At 43.3% G+C, this 24,757-nt stretch overlaps 1 protein-coding gene across 5 annotated transcripts in view; it reads right to left on the minus strand.

Moving 5' to 3' along the window:
* Positions 1-7,676: 7,676 nt before the first annotated feature.
* The window catches only part of nexmifb (neurite extension and migration factor b), a 109,564-nt gene continuing 92,483 nt past the window's right edge, over positions 7,677-24,757 (minus strand). The window contains exons 2-4 of one of the 5 annotated variants that reach the window (XM_061686524.1): positions 16,487-16,602; positions 10,739-14,942; positions 7,677-10,221 (exon numbers count right to left, since the gene is read on the minus strand). In XM_061686524.1, the coding sequence (XP_061542508.1) occupies positions 9,873-10,221; positions 10,739-14,942; positions 16,487-16,577 (4,644 nt within the window). In that variant the 5' untranslated portion in view covers positions 16,578-16,602 and the 3' untranslated portion in view covers positions 7,677-9,872. Of the gene's footprint in view, positions 14,943-16,486; positions 16,603-24,757 lie in introns of all 5 variants that reach the window. The other 4 variants (XM_061686526.1, XM_061686525.1, XM_061686527.1 and 1 more) reach the window with 4 other exon arrangements.

Below are 24,757 nucleotides of genomic sequence, written 5' to 3' on the forward strand. Positions count from 1 at the left end.
TTAAGCGACGCCAAGCTTTTGGCCGGAAGATCCTCGTTAGGTGTCCGCCGTGATAGCCAGCAGATCCTATTAAAGTCCGCGGTCAGCCGAGCCCCATGACCATACAAAAAGTCTTTAACCTACCACAAAATCAAACGCCTTTTTAACGTCATCATCCAAAACTATTTTATCAAGCTTTCAAACCTGATAAAATAGTACGAACAGAGGGCCGTGATGTCACATGCCCACCGTGACAGTCAGCAGTGCTCATCAAAGTCTGCCTGTGTCACACAATGCCACCATGCACCCTACAGAAACACCTGTGTCATCCATCAGAACTCTTTTCAAAGGTCTTAGAGGCAATCAATATAAAATTGAGCTGACGAAACTGGTTTATTTATGCGGAAATGAATCTGCAAGCACTTACCTCGTGGGATGACATGGCTGTCTACTTTCCTCAAGGAGGCATTTCAATGAATGAAAAAAAAGCCTATTAAAAAAAAAGACATTTTCATTTGAAAACAAGCCTAAAATTACTGCTGAATCTATTTTTATGTTTTTCTTCTTCTGCAGACGTCATTTGTAAGTATATATATAGATATATAATATTTAAGTGAAGTCTAGAAAGACTACCTTTATTGTTATTATTTTTATATAAGAGCAAGTATTTTCCTATTAATATCTGATATGAATGGGTAGATATGACACGCCCCAAACTTGATTTTAGTGAAGGTCCACCCAAATTATATTTCTCGTTGTTCCATGCAAGGTAATCCTTGTTCTACTGGCCTATGACGTTGTTGGGAAATTACCACCTCGTTTTTAACATTTTCAATTCATATGATATTTTCTGTGGTTCTGACAAAGATGAAAATGTTCCTTAATTTCACACATTGAAATCACACATTCATAAAATTTTGACATGAATGAAAGGTATATCGACGTGATGAACGATTATTATTCTTCTTTTTTGTGAAGATAATGTAAATGTTTAATGATGTAAATCTGACTATTACGTTGGTCTCTGCGTGGTCCGGAATGAGATGGCTCGAGTGGATGCCACCATTGAAAAATCTGAAAATGGCCGGTTTAAATATTTTAATGGTGTTTAAAATTTCTATCCAATTATATCCTCTAGTTTATAGTTTAGTTAGTTGTAATCTATGTAAATCCTATACAGGTGGTTTGAAATTTTTAGTAACATACCTAGTCCTTGCTATTAAAGTGATTTTGCACAACTAATTTGAATATCAGTGAGGAGCCAAAGTAAACTAGCACAGTGCAAACGCAACTTCCAGCAGCATCTAAACAGGCTCTCAGATGAAATGCCCTTGGTGTTTTTAAAGCATTATAATTCAGACATTAAAGCTGTTACTTTCGCACTTGTCTTGTTTTCACCTCAGATTGCACAATACCTTACAAAAGCAGAAATAGCACTGTTCAACAGCACCATCTACTGATACAAAATGACTGTACTAAAACAGAGAAGGCTATCGGGAACTGCCTGTTCTTTATCTCTTCACATCTCCAATATTTTGTCAGACACTTGTAATATGGATTCTGATTGTCTATAGTCAGGTTAATGTGATTAATATTTGTGTGTTGCATATTTAATTTTACTAATTGAAAAAAAAAAAAACTAGCATGTGAAAAGTGTGCAATCACACATGGCGTCATGGCTGGGGGGGGGGGGGGACGCAGGGAGAGGGGTTTTTGATATGCGGGATAGTACCATCCACACCCGACGATTGGATTTATAATGTAAAAGATGTACCACCCATTGCTTTTTGACCATTGCTGACAGGTGAAAATTTACCATCAGGTCACCTCCCTCCCCTCACCCCGTTGACGATTAAATCTACAATGTAAAGATGTGGCGGCACGGCGGCCGACTGGTTAGCGCGTCAGCCTCACAGTTCTGAGGACCCGGGTTCAACTCCACAGTTTGCATGTTCTCCCCGTGCCTGCGTGGGTTTTCTCCGGGCACTCCGGTTTCCTCCCACATCCCAAAAACATGCATTAATTGGAGACTCTAAATTGCCCGTAGGCATGACTGTGAGTGCGAATGGTTGTTTGTTTCTGTGTGCCCTGCGATTGGCTGGCAACCAGTTCAGGGTGTACCCCGCCTCCTGCCCGATGACAGCTGGGATAAGCTCCAGCACGCCTGCGACCCGAGTGAGGAGAAGCGGTAAAGAAAATGGATGGATGGATGGATGTAAAGATGTGCCACCCTACTGTCTTTGAACCGTTGTTTAAAAAAATTTACTGTCAGCACCCATCCGGCACCCACGCCCCTTATTTTTTAACAATACATTTTCTTTACTGCTCTCCATTCATCCATCCATATACTCCCCCTTATCTGAGGTCAGGTCACGTGGGCAGAAGCTTAAGCAGGGAAGTCCAGACTTCCTTTTCCCTCGCCACTTCATCTAGCTCTTCTGGGGGGATTTCCAGGAATTCCCAAGACAACTAGGAGACATAGTCTCTCTAGCGTGTCCTGCGTCATCCCTGGGGTCTCCTCCCAGTGGCACGTCACCAGAACACCTCACCAGGGAAGCGTCCAGTAAGCATCCTAACCAGATGCCCGAGCCACCTCATCTGGGTATTCTCAATGTAGAGGAGCAGCAACTCTGAGCCCCTCCCGGATGACCAAGTTTCTCATCCTATCTCTAAGGGAGAGCCTGGAAACCCTGCAGAAGAAACTCGTTTTGGCCGCTTGTATCTGCGATCTTGTTCTTTCGGTCACAACCCGCAGCTCGTGACCACCGGTGAGGGTAGAAACGTAGATTGACTGGTAAATTGAGGGCTTTACCTTTTGGCTGACCTCCGTCGACACAGACCAATACAGAGTCCGCATCACTGCAGACACCGATCCGCCTGTCAATCTTCTGCTCCATTCTTCCCACACCAAAGAACTCCTCCATCAAACTGGAGCCCTCAATGCCTTGGCTGCACCTAGAAATTATGTCCATAAAAGTTATGGACAAAATTGGTAACAAAGGGCAGCCCTCACTGGAAACAAATCCAACTTACTGCCAGCAATGCAGACCAAACTCTTGACACTGGTCGTACAGGGACCAAGCAGCCTGTATCAGGTACCCCATACTGCCAAAACAGCCTTCACAGAACTCTCCGAGGGACACGGTCGAATGCCTTCTCCAAGTCAACAAAACACATGGAGAATGGTTGGGCAAACTGTTATACACCCTTGAAGACTCCGTTGAGGGTATAGAGCTGGTCCACTAGTCTGTTCCACGGCCAGGACGAAAACCACACTGCTCCTCCTGAATCTGAGATTTGACTTCCTGGTGTACCCCCCTCTGCAAAACCCCTGAATAGACCTTACCAGGGAGGCTGAGCAGTGTTGTTTTACGACTATACGAAAATGTGAGAACCACTGCCTTAGACAGCCCTTAGAATAGTCATCAGCCCCCCCCCCCCCTACATGGCTTCCTGATTATTAATAAAACTCCATTGTTGTTACTAGTTATACAACGGTAATTCTTATTATACTGCATTTGTTTACCTTCCCGTTGAACAATTGAACACAAAAAAACAATTATCCTTACAAGGTGTTACGATATGCCACCTTAATGGAGCTGCTTATCTTCTTTTCCTTTCGGCTTGTCCCTTTAGGGGTCACCACAGCGCGTCATCCTTTTCCATGTAAGCCTATCTCCTGCATCCTCCTCTCGAACGCCAACTGCCCTCATGTCTTCCCTCACGACATCCATCAACCTTGTCTTTGGTCTTCCTCTAGGTCTCTTGCCTGTCAGCTCCATCCTCATCATCCTTCTGCCAATATACTCACTATTTCTCCTCTAGACGTGTCCAAACCATTGAAGTATGTGCTCTCTAACTTTGTCTACAAAACATCGAACCTTGGCTCTCCCTCTGATGAGCTCATTTCTAATTTTATCCAACCTGGTCACTCCGAGAGCAAACCTCAACATCTTCATTTCCGCCACCTCCAGCTCTGCTTCCTGTTGTCTCTTCAGTGCCACTGTCTCTAATCCGTACATCATGGCTGGCCTCACCACTGTTCTATAAACTTTGCCCTTCATCCTAGGAGAGACTCTTCTGTCACATAACACACCTGACACCCTCCTCCACCCGTTCCAACCTGCTCGGACCGGTTTCTTCACTCCCTGACCACACTCACCATTGCTCTGGACGGTTGACCCCATGTATTTAAAGTCCTCCCCCCTTGCTATCTCTTCTCCCTGTAGCCTCACTCTACCCCCACCACCCATTCATGCACATATATTCTGTCTTACTTCGGCTAATCTTCATTCCTCTGCTTTCCAGTGCATGTCTCCATCTTTCTAACTGTACCTCCACCTGCTCCCTGCTTTCACTGCAGATCACAATGTCATTTGCAAACACCATGGTCCACGGGGATTCCAGTCTAACCACATCCGTCAGCCTATCCATCACCACTGCAAACAGGAAGGGGCTCAGGGGTGATCCCTGATGCAGTCCCACCTCCACCTTAAATTCGTCTATCACACCTACAGCACACCTCACCACTGTTCTGCTGCCCTTGTACATGTCCTGTATTATTCTAACATACTTCTCTGCCACTCCAGACTTCTGCATGCAGTACCACAGTTCCTCTCTGGGTACTCTGTCATAGGCTTTCTCTAGATCTACAAAGACACAATGTAGCTCCTTCTGACCTTCTCTGTACTTTTCCATCAACATCTTCAAGGCAAATAATGCATCTGTGGTAATCTTTCTTGGCATGAAACCACACTGTTGCTCACAAATACTCACTTCTGTCCTGAGTCTAGCCTCCACTACTCTTTCCCATAACTTCATTGTGTGGCTCATCAACCTTTTTCCTTTATAGTTCCCACAGCTCTGCACATCATCCTTGTTCTTAAAACTGGGCACCAGCACACTTTTCCTCCATTCCTCAGGCATCTTCTCACATGCTAGAATTCTATTGAACAAACTGGTCAAAAACTCCACGGCCACCTCTCCTAGATGCGTCCATACCTCCACAGGAATGTCATCAGGACCAACTGCCTTTCATTTTTCATCCTCTTTAAAGCCTTTCTAACTTCCCCCTTACTAATCAGTGCCACTACCTGGTCCACCACACTTGCCTCTTCTACTTTCCCATCTCTCTCATTTTCCTCATTCATCAACTCCTCTAAGTATTCTTTCCATCTATCTAGCACACTACTGGCACCAGTCAACATATTTCCATCTCTATCCTGAATCACCCTAACCTACTGCACATCCTTCCCATCTCTATCCCTCTGTCTGGCCAACCTGTATAGATCCTTTTGTCCTTCTTTTGTGTCCAACCTGGCATACATTCATCATATGCCTCTTGTTTGGCCTTTGCCACCTCTACCTTTGCCCTATGTCGCATCTCAATGTATTCCTTTCACCTCTCCTCGGTCCTCACAGTGTCCCACTTCTTCTTAGCTAACCTTTTTCCTGATATGATTTCCTGTACTGTGAGGTTCCACCACCAAGTCTCCTTCTCTCCTTTCCTGCCAGAAGATACACCAAGTACTCTTCTGTCTGCCTCTCTGATCACCTTGGCTTCAGTGGTCCAGTCTTCTGGAAGCTCCTCCTGTCCACCAACAGACTGTCTCACCTCTTCCCGAAAAGCTGCACAACATTCGTCCTGTCTCAGCTTCCACCACATGATTCTCTGCTCTGTCTTTGTCTTCCTAATCGTCCTCCCCACCACCAGAGTCATTTTACACACCACCATCCTATGCTGTCTAACCCTCCCCTACCACTACCTTACAGTCGGTAACCTCCTTCAGATTACATCGTCTGCACAAGATGTAATCCACCTGCGTGCTTCTACCTCTGCTCTTGTAGGTCACCCTATGTTCCTCCCTCTTCTGGAAAAAAAAGTGTTCACTCCAGCCATTTGCATCCTTTTTGCAAAGTCTACCACTATCTGTCTCTCCAAGTTCCTTTCCTGGATGCCGTACTTCCCCATCATTACTTCATCAACCCTGTTTCCTTCACCAACATGTACATTACAATCTGCCCCAATCTCGACTCTCTCTCTGTCTGGGATGCTCAGAACTACTTCGCCTAGCTCCTTCCAGAATTTCTCTTTCACCTCTAGGTCACATCCTACCTGTGGGCCATAGCCACTCATCACATTATACATAACACCCTCAATTTCAAATTTCAGCTTCATCACTCAATCTGATACTCTTTTTACCTCCATGACATTCTTCGCCAACTCTTCTTTTAAAATAACCCAGACTCCATTTCTCTTCCCATCTACACCATGGTAAAATAATTTAAACCCTGCCGATAAACTTCTAGCTTTACTGCCTTTACACCTGGTCTCTTGGACACACAATATATCAACCTTTCTCCTAATCAGCATGTCAGCCAACTCCTGAGATTTTCCCGTCATAGTCCAAACATTCAAAGTCCCCACATTCAGTTCTAGGCTCTGTGGTTTCCGCTTCTCTTTGTCCCGAAGAACCCGCTTTCCACCTCTTCGACTTCGACTCACAGTAGCTGAATTTCCACCGGCGCGTGGCGGACGTTGTTAACCCAGGCCACGACCGATCCGGTATGGAATTCTTTGGATGAACGCTCATTTTTGTTTGGCAAAGTTTTAAGCCGGATGGCCTTCCTGACGCAACTCTCTGCATTTATCCGGGGTTGGGACCGGCCTACTGTTTGCACTGGCTTGTGCCCCCCCCATAAGGCTGCATTCTTAATGGAGCTGCTTATGCAGTTAGGAAATATTTGAGTCTGCTCGTCAAACAAAGTACAGTATGTCAATGTGTTTGTTGACTGGGGGAAAAGAAAGTTGCACATTTTCATTCATAGTCCTTCAAAACTGTTCCTCCTTAAAAAATAATAATTAAAAAAAAACACTGACAAAACAATTAACTGAAGGTGTATACCAGAACCATTGCATGAGACACTCTATATTTTATAATTCGCTTACTTAACTGCTATGGCTGTCTATGGAACAAACACAATATTATTACCACCTGACAATTTTGGAGGCATACATCACAGGGTGTTTTTATGGTCTCAGACAGTAGCTCCAGCTCCAATTAAGCAAGCGAGAATGAGTTGCAGTGTGGACCACAATGCCCAGCTCAGAGTTATGGATGAGCAATCATTCAAGCTATGCCTGACCCTAAGTGCTAATTAGATCTGAATTAAAATGTCTTTTGCCAAAGAATCTTACAATATTGCGAATATGGAAGGTCTAATTGGGATGAATGATGCTCTATTTTCAGGAGCAGTGCCCAATCCTCCCAATTCTTTCTATTAAAGGTCCACCAGGAAAGAGACTCCTATTAAAGGTCCACCAGGAACGAGACTATTTGTGGCAATTTTAATGTGCAAAAAGTGTTGGCAATATTAATTTCTATTTTTTCCAAAAAGTCTTGTTCCGGACCTTTAGACTGCATGGTATTATGACTTTAATTTTTGTTCTGTATTCAAATCTTTTACGTACTAGGTTTATTTTTTAAAATATCTTATTTAATAAACTCTCACTCTCTCTTTCCTTATGTCTGTCTCAGAATCAGAATCAGAATCATCTTTATTTGTCTTTCTCTCTATCTGCCTGTCTCTCTATCCATTACAAAGTAATTCATTAGCACCTATGCTGAAGTGAGGGACTTAGACAACGGTTGAATAACACAACCCGATTCTCTTCAGAAAGCAGCATTCAAAATCTTATTTTAATTTGTATATTTACTCCATAAACATTATTACAAAACTCAGCAATTTACCAATATTACATTATCACCATACAGGCTTGATCACAAATATTTAAAACCTTTGCAACAGTTACAACAAAACAAAACAAACAAAAAAAGAATACTCGAATAATTTACATGAAAATCTATAAAACAGCAAATTGTTCACAAATTATATTTTTTCTCGCCAAAGTTTTCTTTTTTTTCTTTGCTTATTTGTGTTTTACACAGCAACACAACACTCTCACAACAAGATCATGATCTTATTACAAAAACTCCCAACAAAATGTAAATATTTCTAGTTTTTTGTTGATACTTTCATATTTTGGTTTTTAAAACCAGAAACTTGTCATTGTATATCCTTTCCACTGCCCATAGAGGCGCATAAAAGGTTACTCACACACACAAATACTTCACAGCACTTTCTAAGAAAAATATACACTTACAAAATATGTTACAAATTGGCACACAAAAAATATACAAGATTTTGTTGTGTCAAGAGTTCATTAAGATTCCTTCTGGTAACAACTCTAGACAGTATATATAAAGCTTGGCAATATTTTAATGAAAAGAGCAAAAGTAATTCCAGTCAATGTCAAAGAATAATGAAGTGAATACATCAAACATAACATTATAATATACATTCATAAGGAGGATTAGGAACCTAATCTAGTTTGCATTTCTTTTTTGTTACTTCTGGGAAAACAAATAAAACAAAACAAAATGTCAGCTTTCTTAGCACCATTAAAATGAGGCAGCTCAACAGTGGCACATTTTCAAATCAAAAAGAAAAACAAAACTTAGATAAGTACATTCAATATGACAATAGGCAGAAATGAGAGAAGGCAGACTAAATGGGTTTGTAACCCATGTGGAGCTTCCTATCAGCAGCTCGTCTTGGTCCTAACCCTGATATTCTGGAGGAAAGAAATGCAAGGATCAGGGCAGAGGGTAAAGAAAAAAAGCAATTTGATTTGAGGTTATTACCATCATCCTTGTGCCACAATGGTCTTTGTGACAAGGCCCGTTTTTAAGTTTCCATTTCTGCACTCATCGCCTTAAAATAAAATGTCCCAAAATAACACAGGCCTTTATCCTGTGTATATATCTGTAAAAGAAGCTGCATCTTCTTTAAAAACAGTTTATAAAATATTTTTCTGCAGCCATTTGCAACAGATCGATTGTGTTTAAGGTTGAATCTTTAATCAGTAACGAATGAGCAGTCGTTGATTAAAAAAAATGGAATGCAATTGTTTTCATATCTTTTTTAAAACTATGCACTCATATGCTATTGATCTTCTGCCAAAACATGGACCAAAATTTTGATGACAATTAAAGACAACCATGATGAAAACAACGATATACCATGGAAAAAGTAAGCAGAAATAATCAGAAAGTGAATGCACATATGGTGCAAATAATACATAGTACCGGGATATACATTATTAAAAAAGAAACTCCACAAGAATGTGAAGAAAACGATGTAAAAATGAGCTTTCCACATGGAATTAATGAAAACACATGCTTTCCTTCATTTACAAGATTCCATTTGTACTGAAAATCGCTTTCTCATTCACATGGAATTGAACTGCAAAGGATGTCATGTCCAACGCCCATTCAGGAATGATGCGTACATCTACATTTCTGTGTTATAAACTGCCTTGAATTTTCAGTCCAAAACAGCTATTCAGTGAGGCTCAGCCCCAACTGACAAATAATTTCCTTGCTTAGCACTAAACATCTTTACTACATTCTCCTCAGTCCACTGAAAACTTGTTTGACTACATCTTCCTCTCATCCTCTTCCACTTCAGTAGCCTTCAGAGCAGATTTCCCCTTTTTTCTCTCTCTTTTTGCTTTTCAGTGCCAGGCGATGTTGAGGTAAATTGAATTTGGCAAACAAAGTGTGATGGTGGTGGGGGGAGGGAGGGGGGGGGGGCAGGGGGCATAAGAAGAGTGTTTCTGATTTGGTTTAGTGAGTGGTGGTGTACCACTGCTAGCTGTTGGTGCCTTTCATCAGACGAGAGAAGAGAGAGTCCCAAACAAAGATTTCCTGTTGTGGTAAGTCTCTGTAAGGAGCCAATATTCCAGTAGATAGAATATACTGTAGGAACAGCCAATATTCACACATATATAAGAGGTCATTTACACAGCATTGTTACTTTTGGCACATTGATTAAGGTATAATTATCTCTTTTTTGTTGTTGCAAATATTGCATGTCCCTGTACAGCAACAATGACAAAAATACTCTGAGGGTGAAGCTTTTATGACTTTGCAAGGCGTAAAAATGTAAATGTAGATAATCAGTTTCTCCACGCTCCAGAAGAAAAAGAAGGGCTTGACAAAAGAAAATAATTCCGGCCTTGAGGGGGAAAAAGACGTCTGATATGTCATCAATACAAAATGGTCCCATCTTGTGTTTTCAAGATGCCTTGGGATTAAATAAGGCTCATTAATTGTAGGTTTTCCTCTTGTAATGAGCCAGGCAGTGTATGAAGGACAGCAACAACAGGACATCCACATTCTGCATACAAAAACAGATGAGGAGGAAGGGTGCGTTCATGTCACTCAATGCATTTGTGTATATAGCTACATCTTTAGAGGGAAAGGGTATAAATACATACTTCAGGGGAGCATGTTTTGCTGAGAAAATACAAAAACAAAGCTCCTCAAAAAGCTTACGGAACATTTTTCAAGGGTTATTCTCTTTTTTTTCCCCTGACAAAAATAAGAAATAAAAACGACTATAAGAAGAACGAAGCAGAAACAACAAAAGCAAGGAAAATGCAGCCATGGTTGTTTTAAATCTCAATCAAGCTTGACACAATCACTCAATAGGTAGTTTGCAACGTACAAGAAGTTTTTCATGCAGATATTAATTTCCTTTTCGGGGTTAAAGGAAGTGAGAGAAATCAAGGGGGAACTTAGTTCTCATGCAGCTCTGGCATAGTGTCAGTGTAGGTATGCTTGTGAGGGAGGGCTCAGGTATTGTGGGCGAAGGAGAAAAGGGGGTGCAACAGCAGCTGATAACAAAATATTACCTCAGTTTCTCAAAAGAGGTCATCAGTGCTATGTCCTTATTTGAATCTCTCTCAGCTCGCTTCCCCTTCAGCGTTTCAATGCGAGGAAATTTCGCACTGGTCTTGTGGCGGTACAGCTTTTTGTGTGCAGGCCCAGGGTTAATAAAGTTGGGTTTGTCAAACATGTCACAACCCAGAGCTAGCTGAGGAAATAAGGGATGTGTGGGGTTGAATTTGGCCTGGTTTTTCCCTCCTTTCCCCCCTGCCTTCCTGCCTCTTCCAGCCCCTGTTAGCATGGCACCCTTTTTCTTCAGATCGGATTCAGTGCCCGCCAAGATTTTAAGGGTCTTTAGGTTGAGGCTATTGGCCTCAGATGGTGTACCGGCCTCAGACATTGGATTCCACAGTGGCTCAATGGAGGCCATCATGAATCTCTGTACCTCAGCCATGCCAGAGACAATGTTTGACAGAATATTGGAGGGCTCCTCAAACTCTCTCTGGTCGTCTCCGACTAGGCTGTTGCTCTCTGACCAGCCAGTGCCACACCAGTCCCCGCTGCTTGTGCTGTCAGTCAGGCCTGTACCACACCCCTCTACCTGATTCTTCGCTGCCTTACCCTCTAACATGGCCTTAATCTTTTTGGTTGAACGGGAATTCTGTTTGGGGGTTTTTACCTTTTCTGACTTGGGAGTTCTGGGGGCCCGGACTTTTTTTGGGCTCTGTCCTGCAGCTGCCTGTTTGTAATTACCTTTCCTCTTTGACTTGATGCTTTTGGCCTCTGCCATTTCATCATTCTGTTCATTAAATTCTGTAGTCCCCAGTTCCCCCTTTTTATCTAAACATAAGACATCCTGGCTATTAAAGTTGTGCAGTGGAAACTGACTGTCCTCCACTGTGTAGGCATTTCCTGTGTGCTCCTGTTGCTGCATAATGTCACAGTTCCACTTGACGTCTCTGTTGCGCTCTGTAGAAATATCATTCACATCTTGATATTTTCCAACATTCCCAGGTATCTTCATTTCACGTCCCGCAACCTGTGGGGAGAGGTTGGGCGTCTCAGGCGGGGAAAGCTCTGACAATGACGAGTGTCTAAATTTGTCAGGGGTAAAGTTGGAGATGTCCAGCAGGTCTGAAGACTCTCTGAGGGGTGTGAGGGCATCCATACTCTGCTGAATCACCATTTTTGGACTGCAATGTGCTAAGAAACTGTCCCTACCCTCCTCCTCACCCTCTCGCTCACAAGATTTGAGGCTTAGTGAACTGTAATTGCTTGAGGAGGCTGATAAGGAGCCTACTGAGTCGTAGCTGATGAGTCTTCCATTGTCAGTGCACAGAGACCCCCTCTGGTATTGCACCTGGCCCTCTACACAGGTTGACTGACACACTTGCAGATCTGCCCCAGGTTGTAGTCCAGGCTCAGTCAGGTAGCTCTTCTCGTAAAGTATCCGCTCACCCTCAGGGCTTACTTGGCTGTAGTTAGAAACGGGCAAGTTCTCACTTATGGGAACAGCAGCTGGAAAGCTGTTGGGTAAGATGGGGGTCTCAGGGGTCTCAGGTCCAAAATTCTGGCTATTATTGGTGCAGAGCTGTGGATGCCACATTTGGGGGAAGCTGGGGCAATTCTGGGGAGACTGTTGAAGTTCTGATTCTGAAGGAGGGGAGAGTACACAGCTTTGAGCAAGTTGAAGAGAGCAAAATTGTTTCTCCTCTAGGGAAAGGCCCACAGGATACTGTTGCCTGGAGGGCTGCTGAGGGAAATATGGGATAGATGTACCTCCAGAGGAGTCTGTAGCATCTAGCAGAGTCTGCAGGTAGCCCCCTGGGATGACAGGAACACCAGTTTCCACCTCCTCTGAGGGTGATGCTTTGCCAGGAGAGCAAGAGGATGAAACAAATGGGAACTTCACCTTGTCGGTGTCAGTTGTGATGACACTGTCAGAGAAATCTGGTTTGGCTGTGGTTGAGTGCATGCTTGCATCTTTTAGCCCAGCAGCAAGGTCCTCCGTGTTTGCTGCAGTGGCATCAATTTCATTTGTCAGGCTCTTCTCTTCTCCTTCTGCCTCTTTCTTTTTCAGGCTTCTCAACCTGGCCTCGCTTTTGAATTTTCTTATCCTGACCATTTTATTTCTTCCCAACCTCCTCCCCTCTCTCTCCTCCCTCTCTTGTGAGCGACTCTTGATTATAACTGTGTCAGAGATGGAGTTTAAGTCCAATGTGACTGGGATGTTCGAAGTTGCTGTTATCTCCTCCACCATGAGGGTGCCCTCCTCTTTAGAGACACCACCATGGGCCTGATCAGAGGGCAGAGAACCATGTACAATGACTGATTGTTCCACAGTGTGAATCCTCTGAACCTTTAGTCTGTTTGCGATCTTGTATTTTCTTTTAGGATGACCAGAATAAAAAGGGCGATGGTGGCGTCCGTTAAGATGAAAACCACGTTGTTGTCTATCTCTGGCGACCAGCTTAAGCTGCTCCTGTCTCTCTCTTTGCTTCGCCTGCCAGTAATCCTTCAGTGGAGCCAGTGTCTCATACTTGCTTATTGTGTTGGCGTTTAAGCTCACAGTACCATCCACAGGGTTTAGTTTTCCCAGTTTCACCGACATGAGTCTTTCTCCTTTAAACCTGTTGATGATGATGTACTTGATAACCACGGGTGGCTCTTTACGACATGATTTCCTTCGTTTTTTGGGACACCAATCTACATCTTCTTCTTCTTTCTGACCAGGTGGGGATTTCTCTTTTTTCTCAGCATTCTTCTCACTCTCAAGCGAGTCAACATCATATAAGTAATCATCACTGTATCGAACCTTTCTTTTAGAGCGCAAACCATAGTTAAGTGGATTTGAAGGACTAAGGAATCTTTTGGAGTGACCCTTCTTAAATTTACCCTCCTGCACAGTGTCTGAGGAGGAGCCAGTGCAGGAGCTGTCATCACTGAATTCTCCTGATTCCTCAGTAGAATTAAAGTCTATTACATAATTTACCTTAGGTGTTGACATGGGTGAGCCTTGGGAGCCGTCAAGAGGACTTTGGCCACTGCAGTCCCCCGGGCTTTCCTCTTGTTCTGGTTGCAGGATGAGCTCATCGGTTTTGGGCTGAACCTCATCAACACTCCTCCTCAAGACGCCTACTCCTTCTTCTTTCTTGGCACAGTTAGCCAGGACACTAGGAAAAAAATTAAACTGTGTCTCCTCCTGGAGCACGTTAGTTTTTTCCCTCATGTTGTCCTGAAATGACTCGTAACGAATCTTAAGCGAACAAACGTCACTGCTTAATGTAGAGTCGTCATCTTCGTCATCAAATAAATTGTCAACATCTTCCTCAGAGAAGAGGTTGACTGACAGCTCATTCTTAGAACATAAATCCAGCAGCTCCATCTTACTCTCGCTGATGAAGGATTCAAAGTAGCCCCAGTCCTGGCTGGCGTTAGCCAACAGTACTTCCTCCCCACTGACTTTGTCCAGTAACAGTCCTTCATACAAGTTTTTAGTTGTTGCATCATCCTGGGGGTCATCACAGTCATTTGTAGTTTTGTTTCCTTCCACCCTCTTGGCTTCATCGGAGGCTTTCGGCAGGGGAAAACTAAGTAGCTGGTCAGAGAGGAGCTGTTCTCCGTAATGACTCACTGCCTCCCCTGCATGGCTCAGGCACTGGATGCTGATGTTGTTGATGTCAGAGAAATCCTCACGGTTCACGTCCCCTATCTGCACACTTAGTCCAGTTTCTGAATTAGGGCTCGTGCTAGGCTCATGTGGTGGGTCCTGTACGGAGGTTGTGTCGCAGGTTTCAATAAAGCAACCGAGGCAAGTGCGGCTCTGCTGAAGGAGACAGTCCTCTGTCAGGGTCGATACGTTGTCAGGCTCCATCATTGTTAGTGACAGAGAGGTGGCAGCAGGCAACAGAATGCTCTTCTGTGTATCTCCCGTTGCGCCCCAGGAGTTTACAGCTGGATTGGGAAGTGATGCGGCACTGGGGCTGTTTTGAAAGTTAGGGACTAGGGTTGGAACCTCATGGGAGGGAGGGCATGGAGCTGCTGTCAGACTCAGAGAGGAGTCAGTGCCAAGTTGGAGGGGGAAGGAGAGAGTTGGTGATATGTGTGTGGTTCTCTGGTGTGCTGGGCAGAGTCGCTGTGATGACTCCACAGCAGGAGAAGGTGGGGGATGGAGAGCAGCATCAACAAGTCTGCATAGACTCAGGTCACCACTCTGCTCACATACCCCTGCTGGGAAAAAGAAAATATATTTTAGTTCTTTCAGTTACTCCAAAGTAAATATGCAGCATTTTTTTTATTTGTTCTGTGGCCGTGAAATACAGTTACTGTTAATTAACCGCCAGACTTGGAAATTTCATCCAGCAAGGACTGTACTGATTCAGTTTGTGACTACTATAGATGCAATATCATGTACTATCAACACTGAAATGAGTCGTGACAGTGACTCGAGTTCAATGGTATAGGATGTGGAAAGGAAAGAAATCAACAAATCTAAAACAGTAAAATAAGAAGCGTACAGTGTAGTTATGATTCACTTGCGTCATTATAAACACACTGTAGTGGCATACATGTAAACAACAAAGCTACAAAACTCCACATCTCCAAATCACTATTTAAAGGACTTACTGAGATGTTAGCAGCCACAATTGCAATACATGTTCAGCTTGTTCTCACAATAATTTGGTATAATTCCTGCATACAAAAAGGTATGCAGTTGGGTCACCTAAAATGTAAATATTTTAATCATTGAAATGTTATGAGGCAGCACGGTGGACGACTGGTTAGAGTGTCTGCCTCACGGTTCTGAGGACCGGGGTTCAATCCCCGCCCCCGCCTGTGTGGAGTTTGCATGTTCTCCCCGTGCCAGCGTGGGTTTTCTCCGGCCACTCCGGTTTCCTCCCACATCCCAAAAACATGCATGGTAGGTTAATTGAAGACTCTAAATTGCCCATAGGTGTGAATGTGAGTGTGGATGGTTGTTTGTTTGTATGTGCCCTGCAATTGGCTGGCAACCAGTTCAGGGTGTACCTTGCCTCCTGCCCGATGATAGCTGGGATAGGCTCCAGCGCTCCCGCGACCCTTGTGAGGATAAGCGGCTCAGATAATGGATGGATGGATGGAAATGTTATGAAAGTAATATCTATGCACTGCAACTGTTTTGAAATAATGGCAAAATACTGAATTCTGTCGTGTTTGTGTGTAGATGGGCTGTTTTATTGTGTTTTTTTGGTTATGTTTTGTAGCTGGACTTGCAGTCTATCCATCCACCTGGGTCATGGGTGAACTGGAGCCTATCCCAGCTCACTTTTGGCAAGAGTTCACAATGGACTGGTCACCAGTCAATCGCAGCATTCTTAAAATCTTAAATTATAACAAAATGTTTATATGTCATTCAGTCAATGTACATGTAGTAAATTTACAGTGGGGTGACACGGTGGACGACTGGCTCGCACACCTGCCTCACAGTTCTGAGGACCTGGGTTCAAATCCGGCCTTGCCTGTGTGGCGTTTACATGTTCTCCCCGTACCTGCGTGGGTTTTCTCCAGGTACTTCGGTTTCCTCCCACATGATAGGTTGATTGAGGACTCTAAATTGTCCATAGGTGTGCATGTGAGTGTGAATAATTGTTTGTCAAAAAAACATTTGAATGATTCCCAAGACTTTTGGGAGATTACATGGACTGACAAGATGAAAGTTGATCTTTTTGTAAGGTGTGTGTCTCGTTACATCTGGCCTAAATGTAGCACAGCATTTCAGAAAAAGAATATCATACCAACAGTCAAGCATGGTGGTGGTAGTGTGATGATCTTGGGCTGATTAGCTCCTTCAGGACCTGGACAACTTGCTGTGATTGATGAAACCATGAATTCTGGTCTTTCACAGAAAATCCTGAAGGAAAATGTTCAGCCATCAGTTTGTGGCCTCAAGCTGTTCAATTTGCTCAAATTCAAACGATGCCCAACCCAACAGGGCACATACAAACAACCAACCATTCACACTCTCATTCACACCTACCGGCAATTTAGAGTGTTCAATTAACCTCCCATGCGTGTTTTGGGGATTTGGGAGGAAACAGGAGTACCTGGAGAAAACACACGCAGGCACGGGGAGAACATGCAAACGCAACACAGGCGAGGCCAGATTTGAACCCGCGTCCTCAGAACTGTGAGGCAGATGTGCTAACCAGTTGGTAACCGTGCCCTGCAGCAGGATATCCATCCATCCATTTCTGTACCGCTTTTCCTCACTCGGGTTGCGGGCATGCCGCAGCCTATCCAAGCTATCTTTGGGCGAGAGGCGGGGTACACCCTGAAGTTGTCGCTAGCCAATTGCAGGGCACATACAAACAAACAACCATTCGCACCCACATTCACACCTACGGACAATTTAGAGTCGTCAATTAACCTACCATGCATGATTTGGGGATGTGGGAGGAGACCGGAGTGCCCGGAGAAAACCCATGCAGGCACGGGGAGAACATGCAAACGCAACGCAGGCGAGGCTGGATTTGAACCCGGGTCCTCAGAACTGTGACGCAGATGTGCTAACAAGTTGGTAACCCTACCCAGCAGCAGGATAATGATCCAAAATACACCAACAAGTCAACTTCTGAATGGCTTAAAAAAACAAAATGAAGGTTTTGAAGTGGCCTAGTCAAAGTCCAGAAATGCAGTGGCATGACCTTAAAAAGGCCGTTCATGTTCGAAAGCCCTCCATTTTTGCTCAATTCGAACAATTCTGTAAGAAAGAGTGGGCCAAAATATCTCCACAGAGATGTGAAAGACTCACTGCCAGTTACAGAAACTGATTTAGGGGGGCATTACTTTTTTTTACACAGGGCCAGGTAACTAGTTATAGTTTTTTTCCTTAATAAATGAAATCAACATTTAAAAAGAGCATTTTAAGTTGTTTGATCTTCAACATTAAAATGGGGGAAACAATTAAAAAATAGAAGAATTTGACAAGGGGACCAATACCTTTTCACGGCACATTGTGAGTATGTCCGTGTGTAAATACGCACACATAGACAGGGATCTCGTTTGATGTGTGTCTCACGCACAAAACATTTGCAGGGATGCATGAGGGCATAATGTACTCCAGCGTGGTGCTGGAAATCCGAATTCTTATATATTTTTTTTAAACGAGACAGGGCTCTAGAGTGTGATACGTAAATACAGTACAAACACAGACACACACACAGATATATATATGGTCTCTCTCTCTCTCTCTCTCTCTCTCTCTCTCTTTCTATATATATATATATATATATATATATATACATACACACACACACACTAGAGCTTCAAATCAGTGGTGATTCGAATTGATTCGCAACGTCTGAAAAAATTAATTCCAAATTAATAATTTTTGCATTCGAATCAAAACAAGTCAAAGAATAACATATTACATACTTTATTCTGACAAGAGCTGTCATGCTGCAAAGCAGCACTTCCATTGTTTACGGCCATCAGCATTTTGATTTAGTGCGCATGCGCATATACTCATTTGTACAATAACTACTGTAACCGATCACATGGATCACAGAGCCGTCTCCCCCAAAGCGAAAATCTCTGCGGAATGAGGCGTCCGATGGCTGTGCCTGTTGCTGCATTGATGTTCATGGCAGACAGCTACTGCGGCAGATTAACTGGATCAAGTTGTGCAAGATTTATTCAACACATCATGGCAGGTGAATCATGAGAGCGAGCCAGCTACTGCTAACTAGCAGCTGAGCTAACTAGCTGGCTCGTGAAGCCGATGTTCCCAGTTAGCTAGCCAGCCAGGATTTACGTCAACAGCTCTTTCCGGAGGAAAAAGCAGGTACCAAAAAGAAGCATTTTGGCAACATCTTTTTCTGGAGGAAAAAGCAGTTACTAAAAAGAAGCGTTTTCGCAATAGCGTTTTCTAAACGAAACAGCGGCTGCTGAAACATGCCAGCCAAAATGCGTCCTTTTTCGTTTGCTGTTGTTTTCTTTGATTGCAGCCTTTTTTTAACTGCAGCATTTTTCTTTTGCTGTTGTTTTATGTGCTTATGCAATTAAATGCATTTCTACAGCATCAACAATATTCCCATGTGTGTCAATTATTTGATTCAGTTGTCCGCTGAAAGCCATTAAAATTAAAAATATGCTGATTTTAGTACAAATATTGGTATACGATTAAAATGTGATTAATGAAGTTTAATTAATTAAAAAGACTCAAATTAATTAGATATGTTTTTTAAACGACTCCAACCCCTAACATTTATATGACAACACAAAATTAAATCCACAAAGGTGCTAGTTACAAAGTTAATGGGTTTTCATTTTTGGGTGGTTTTCAGAAGGCTGATTGGGACATTGTCTTAATCAGTCGAAGACTGATGAGGAACAATCAAAATCCACAGAAGCAGGCTTGTAGTAGCAGGCAGATAAATGTGTTTGGGCTGCATAATTAGATCACAGCCGTGGAGGCAGTTACGTATATTTGGTACATGGCGAGCCCATATGTTGGAAACTGTAGACGTAATATCATCCGTACCTGTCTCTGTGTGCATTCCCTCTGCTGAGACTCCACGCCGATTCTTATTGGAAAATTAAAAAGTAAAAAAAAAAAAACAAATAAAATGAATGCATTCTTAGAGGTTAACAAGCAATGTTACCCATCTTTTTATCCATCCATCCATCCATCCATTTTCTACCGCTTATCCGGGTCGGGTCGCGGTAGCTTTAGCAGGGACGCCCAGACTTCCCTCTCCCCAGCCACTTCATCCAGCTCTTCCGGGGGGGATCCCGAGGCGTTCCCAGGCCAGCCGAAGGACGTAGTCTCGCCAGCGCGTCCCCGGGGTCTCCTCCCGGTGGGACGTGCCCGGAGCACCTCACCTGGGAGGCGTCCGGGAGGCATCCGAATCAGATGCCCCAGCCACCTCCTCTGGCTCCTTTCAATGCGGAGGAGCAGCGGCTCTACTCTGAGATCCTCCCGGATGACAGAGCTTCTCACCCTATATCTAAGGGAGAGCCCGGACACCCTGGGGAGGAAACTCATTTTGGCCGCTTGTATCCGGGATCTTGTTCTTTCGGTCACGACCATCTTTTTATAGATGTGCCAAATCATTATTGATGTAAGTGTAAATGCATCAGGGAAGACTGCTTGACAAAACAGTCCTCACCATGTGTGTGTTGCTTTTGAGCACAACTTAGAATATGCATATGATCTGAGAGTGATTCAGAGAGGTAATGAAATTTGCAAGAGCGCGTCTCATGGGCTTCTGTCCTGCAGAAATGTTGCCTGCTGGTCATAAAAAGCATACATGTATGCTAAATCATTTAACGACTGCAATCTCCTGAGAAATATGCATCCTGTAGCTTACTCTCAAAGTAAGCTAATGTGGAATTGTGGCAACTTCTAAACTTGCAAGAACATCACAGCAATATACTGTACTGTATTTGCCACCAGTTCCCTATAAACTGACAGCATACAACTGGCCTCACTGATGATACTAACACATCTGTTCAGTGAGAAGGAACTTTTCTTCCACAAATATAGAATTTGCAGCAGGCATAGGAATATTAAGACAGTAAGCGATTAGTCATTTAATGGATTGTTGAGCATTATGTGAATTATGAGCATGGCTCTACACTAACTTTTGCACGAATAGCACTTTTTAAGTTGGTCGCACCAGCACATGATTTGTTCGCACCATTTTATGAGAAGGTACAGCATGACCATACTATAGTTTCATATGAAGTAAAGATTGACAGTGACTCAAGATATCCATCCATCCATTCTCTGAACCGCTTATCCCCACTTCGCGGGTGTGCTGGCGCCTATTTCTGCTGGCTTCGGGGTACACCCTGAGCTAGTTGGCAGCCAATTGCAGGGTACAAATAGACAAACAACCATTCACACTCACATGACACCTACGGATAATTTAGTCTTCAATTAACCTACCATGCATGTTTTTGGAATGTGGGAGGAAATCGGACTACCCGGAGAAAACCAACACAGGCACGAGGAAAACATGCAAATTCCACACAGGGAGGCCGGGTTAGAACCCGAGTCCTCAGTACTGTGAGGCACATGTGCTAACCAGTCGTCCATCGTGCCGACAAAACAAGTCAATTCGATTAAAAAAACAAAACAAAGGCTTTACTTGTATTTGTTTGGCTCTTATACTGAGGGCTCCTAACCCTCTTCCCCCAGGAAAACCACTTAATTTTGAGCATTACCACAACCATATGATTGACGTACATTGAAAAACGATTGCATAAGTACCACTATAGGCAGAAATATGTGCCAGCAGGAACAGAATTTGAATCATTTATATTTGAATTTCTAAACTTGAATTATTGTATTAAAAACTGAATTTGAACAACGTAATTTTAATTTGTATCGTTTACTTTTAAACATTGCATTTCAAAACTGAATATGAATAATATAATTTAAAATTGAATTCATTAGTTTGGAACTGAAGTCCAATAAACTTGAAAGTGAATGTAAAATTATTTAATCTGCAATAAAAAATTCTAATGATATGTTTTCACATTTAGTTTGATCATTTCATATTCAGTTCGACAAATAATTTCAAATTAGCTGTGACAGACATCCAAAAGCAATTGATCGGCGATGCACAGATCTCCTCTTCGGCCAATCAGCGCCTTCGTTTTTGAGCATGTGACTTAGGGACTCTTTGGAAAGTCAACTCTTCTAACGAGCTACAGTGTTTGAACCTTTATAGCACCTTTCCTTAACCTTTGTGGAATGGATCATATAGTCAGAAAGAGATAAAAAGGTGCTTCCTTTCGAACATAGGAAAGGACAGTGTACTGTAGAAACCCATCACACTGACGTGACTAGGTAGTGTTTTTGTTTTTTCCCCCCAACATAACGTCATCCAGTCATTGAACTCCATGCCTTCGGCTTTACTGACACCTTGGGGTAGAAACAGCACACAGCACCTATCAATACAGACAGCATCGTTTAAAATGAATTTTGAGGGTTTACATGAATGAATTGTAGTCCAGCCCTTATGCATAACTTTTTTGGGACATTTTTTGGACTTTTATGTTTTCCACCAGGCGGCACGGTGGGCGACTGGTTAGTACATCTGCCGCACTGTTCTGAGGACCTGGGTTCAAATCTGGCCTCACCTGTGTGGAGTTTGCATGTTCTCCCTGTGCCTGTGTGGGTTTTCTCCAGGTACTCCAGTTTCATCCCACATCCCCAAAACATGCATGGGAGGTCATTTGAAGACTGCTAAATTGCTCATAGGTGTGAAAGTGAGTGCACGTAATTGTTTTTGTTTATATGTGCCCTGCGCTGCAATTGGCTGGCAACCAGTTCAGGGTGTACCCCGTCTCTTGCCCGAAGATAGCTGGGATAGGCTCCAGCACGCCCGCGACCCTAGTGATAAGCGGTATGGAAAAGGAATGAATGTTTTCCACCAAAGACAAATCAGTTAAAGGCCAAGGTGAGAGGGCTGAAATTTGGCCACACGGTTAAACTTGAAAATGGCACCATGGCTCCATTTCTAAGATATTAGTAATAGGAGATAAGCAGCTTGGTCTCTGGTTCCATTTGGTGGTTTCGGGGTGTAAATACACAGTTTATGCATAAAACGCAATAACATTAGTCTGCAAGCACTGACTTTTAATTTGAAAATCCCCGTTGTCAATATAATGACTTGTCAAGGAAGGGCACGTCCCCGTTGTTCTGCTTGACCATTGGTCAGTCGTGCACGGTCACAAAATGCAAAGAACGCAACAGTTGTGATTTCCCTCTCTATTTACTCCCGGTGTTTTTTTATTGCGCTCAGGCCAGCCGAAAAGTTGGAGTCAAGTAGTCAAACACATGGGTGGCCATTTTTGGACAACAACAGATATGCAAGTAGCGCAGAGTGACGAGACTACCCAGTGAGGGCACAAATAATGTAGTAGTGTCTCAACACAGATGTGCGAAATTGGCAGCATGTTACAGTGGAATTGTAAGTCAACAGTTTAAGACGTTAATGGCAAGAGGAAAGAAGCTGTTGCAATGACTGCTGGTTTTGGTTTGCATTGTTCGATAGCGCCTACCTAAGGGAAGGCGCTGGAAGAGGTGGTGACCAGGATGTGGAGGGTCCAAGAGGATTTTGCATGCTCTTGTCTTAGTTATGGCAGTGTGCAAGTCCTCAAGAGTGCGTAGGGGGTACCGACGATTTTTTTCGGCTGTTGCATTCGGAGTTTGGCCTTTTTTGTACCAGCACCAAACCAGACTGTGATGGATGAACCCAGCACTTGTTTTTTTGAACAAAGCACTGAGAAGACTGAATTTGTGGCTTCTCTTTTTAGAGTAGCATGTGCCCCATTTGCACACTGACTGAGGAGTATCTGCAACATTTGCACAATCAACATTGTCCAAGATTATCGCACTGCTAGTCATTTTAAACTGCATACATTCCTTGAAGTCTCGGCGCCCTTTGCTCAATGGTCATTGCACCGGACTATTGCTATATTAGTCATTCAAACTGCTCTAAGTGCTAGAGGACTCAGCATCGTTTTGCACAATTGTCAAAAAAAAAATAAAGAAAATAAAATTTGTACCGACCGGCATTACCAGATAACTAGCAACCCTTTATTGCTCAGTGACTGTTTTTGTCTTTATGTCTCCAAAGTGTTCTCTGTCAATTGACTGTCTGTCGTCGTACTAGAGCGGCTCCAATAACCGGAGACAAATTCCTTGTGTGTTTTTTGGAAATACTTGGCAAATAAAGATGATTCTGATTCTGAAAAGAATTGAGAACTGATTCGAACCGGGACTAATGTTCTGGTTCTCCCAGGATCGTTCAAATAACAAAAATAAAATTCACATCAACATTGTCTCACAGTATCACAAACACTAACCTTGTGCCTCATCGGTGAAAATTGGGAAAGGAATCAGCGTTTTATAGCATTATAGCACCCCCAGCCCCGCCACTGTATTGGTGGCGTTGTTGCAGGGCTGGAGTGATGTGCTGAGTGAAGGGGTCCTTGTGAGCAGCAGCTCGGACAGCAGAGTCCTGGAGAAGCTGCAGTTTTTGTAGTGACTTGTGGGGGAGACCAAACAGGAAAGATTTGCAATAATGCAAGCATGGTATTGATGGTTTCTATAATTGTGATGTGATGTGGTGGTATAAAGAGGTGGAATAATTTGAGGTCCCCACTGAAGGCCCAGGTACCAAATGCGCGGCCCACCACTGGTATAAAATCTGTTTTATAATGAATTACGCAGGTTGGTGTTGTTTCAATATTTTCAATGAAAGTGAAATTGGTAAAAATAAAGAAATACAAATAGCATAGGTGTAGCCTACAGTACTCCAGTATATTCATTAGTACTACTCAAATCACCACTCAATTATTATGTTGGAATCCTACAATGCCAAACAGTCTGTTCAATTTGCCGAAAAACATTAAATGCGTATTGAAAATGTATTTAGACTGGCTTCATATGAGATTGAAATTCATACCCAGTGTGTGTATGCCTGGAATGTGTGTGTGTGTGTGTGTGTGTGTGTGTGTGTGAGAGAGAGAGAGAGAGATGATGCGTGTGGGGGGCTTCGGGGGTATAGTGTTATCGAGGGGCCATCTGTCTCCAGCTGGACCATTAGCTCTTCAGCTGTTCAGAATGTGCCACAGATCAGTCAGGCAGGTACACAAAGACACACAGGCATGCACACACACACACGCACACACACATGCACACACACACACACACACACACACACACACAGAGTGTCTTAGAGCAGTGACTTTACTGAGAAATCCTGTTTGACATGAAAGGTTAAATGGGGATCGGAACCCACACATTCACTTTCTGACAACAATGTCATGTTACTTCTACATGTAAGATGGCAGATGTGAGTAAGACAAGTATTTCAATTATAGCAGCCGAATTTCTCATAGAATGAGACACTCATATATGGAGCTGATAGTGTTGTAGGACAAGCTGTCTTTGAATAGAAACGGAGGCTGAATGCGAAACAGCTCATGCAATCTGGCACTGACATTCGCACTGACCATATGGAGCAACATCGACTGCTGGCAGGCGG

Source organism: Phycodurus eques, chromosome 9 (genome assembly GCF_024500275.1).
Source record: "Phycodurus eques isolate BA_2022a chromosome 9, UOR_Pequ_1.1, whole genome shotgun sequence".
NCBI lineage: Eukaryota > Metazoa > Chordata > Actinopteri > Syngnathiformes > Syngnathidae > Phycodurus > Phycodurus eques.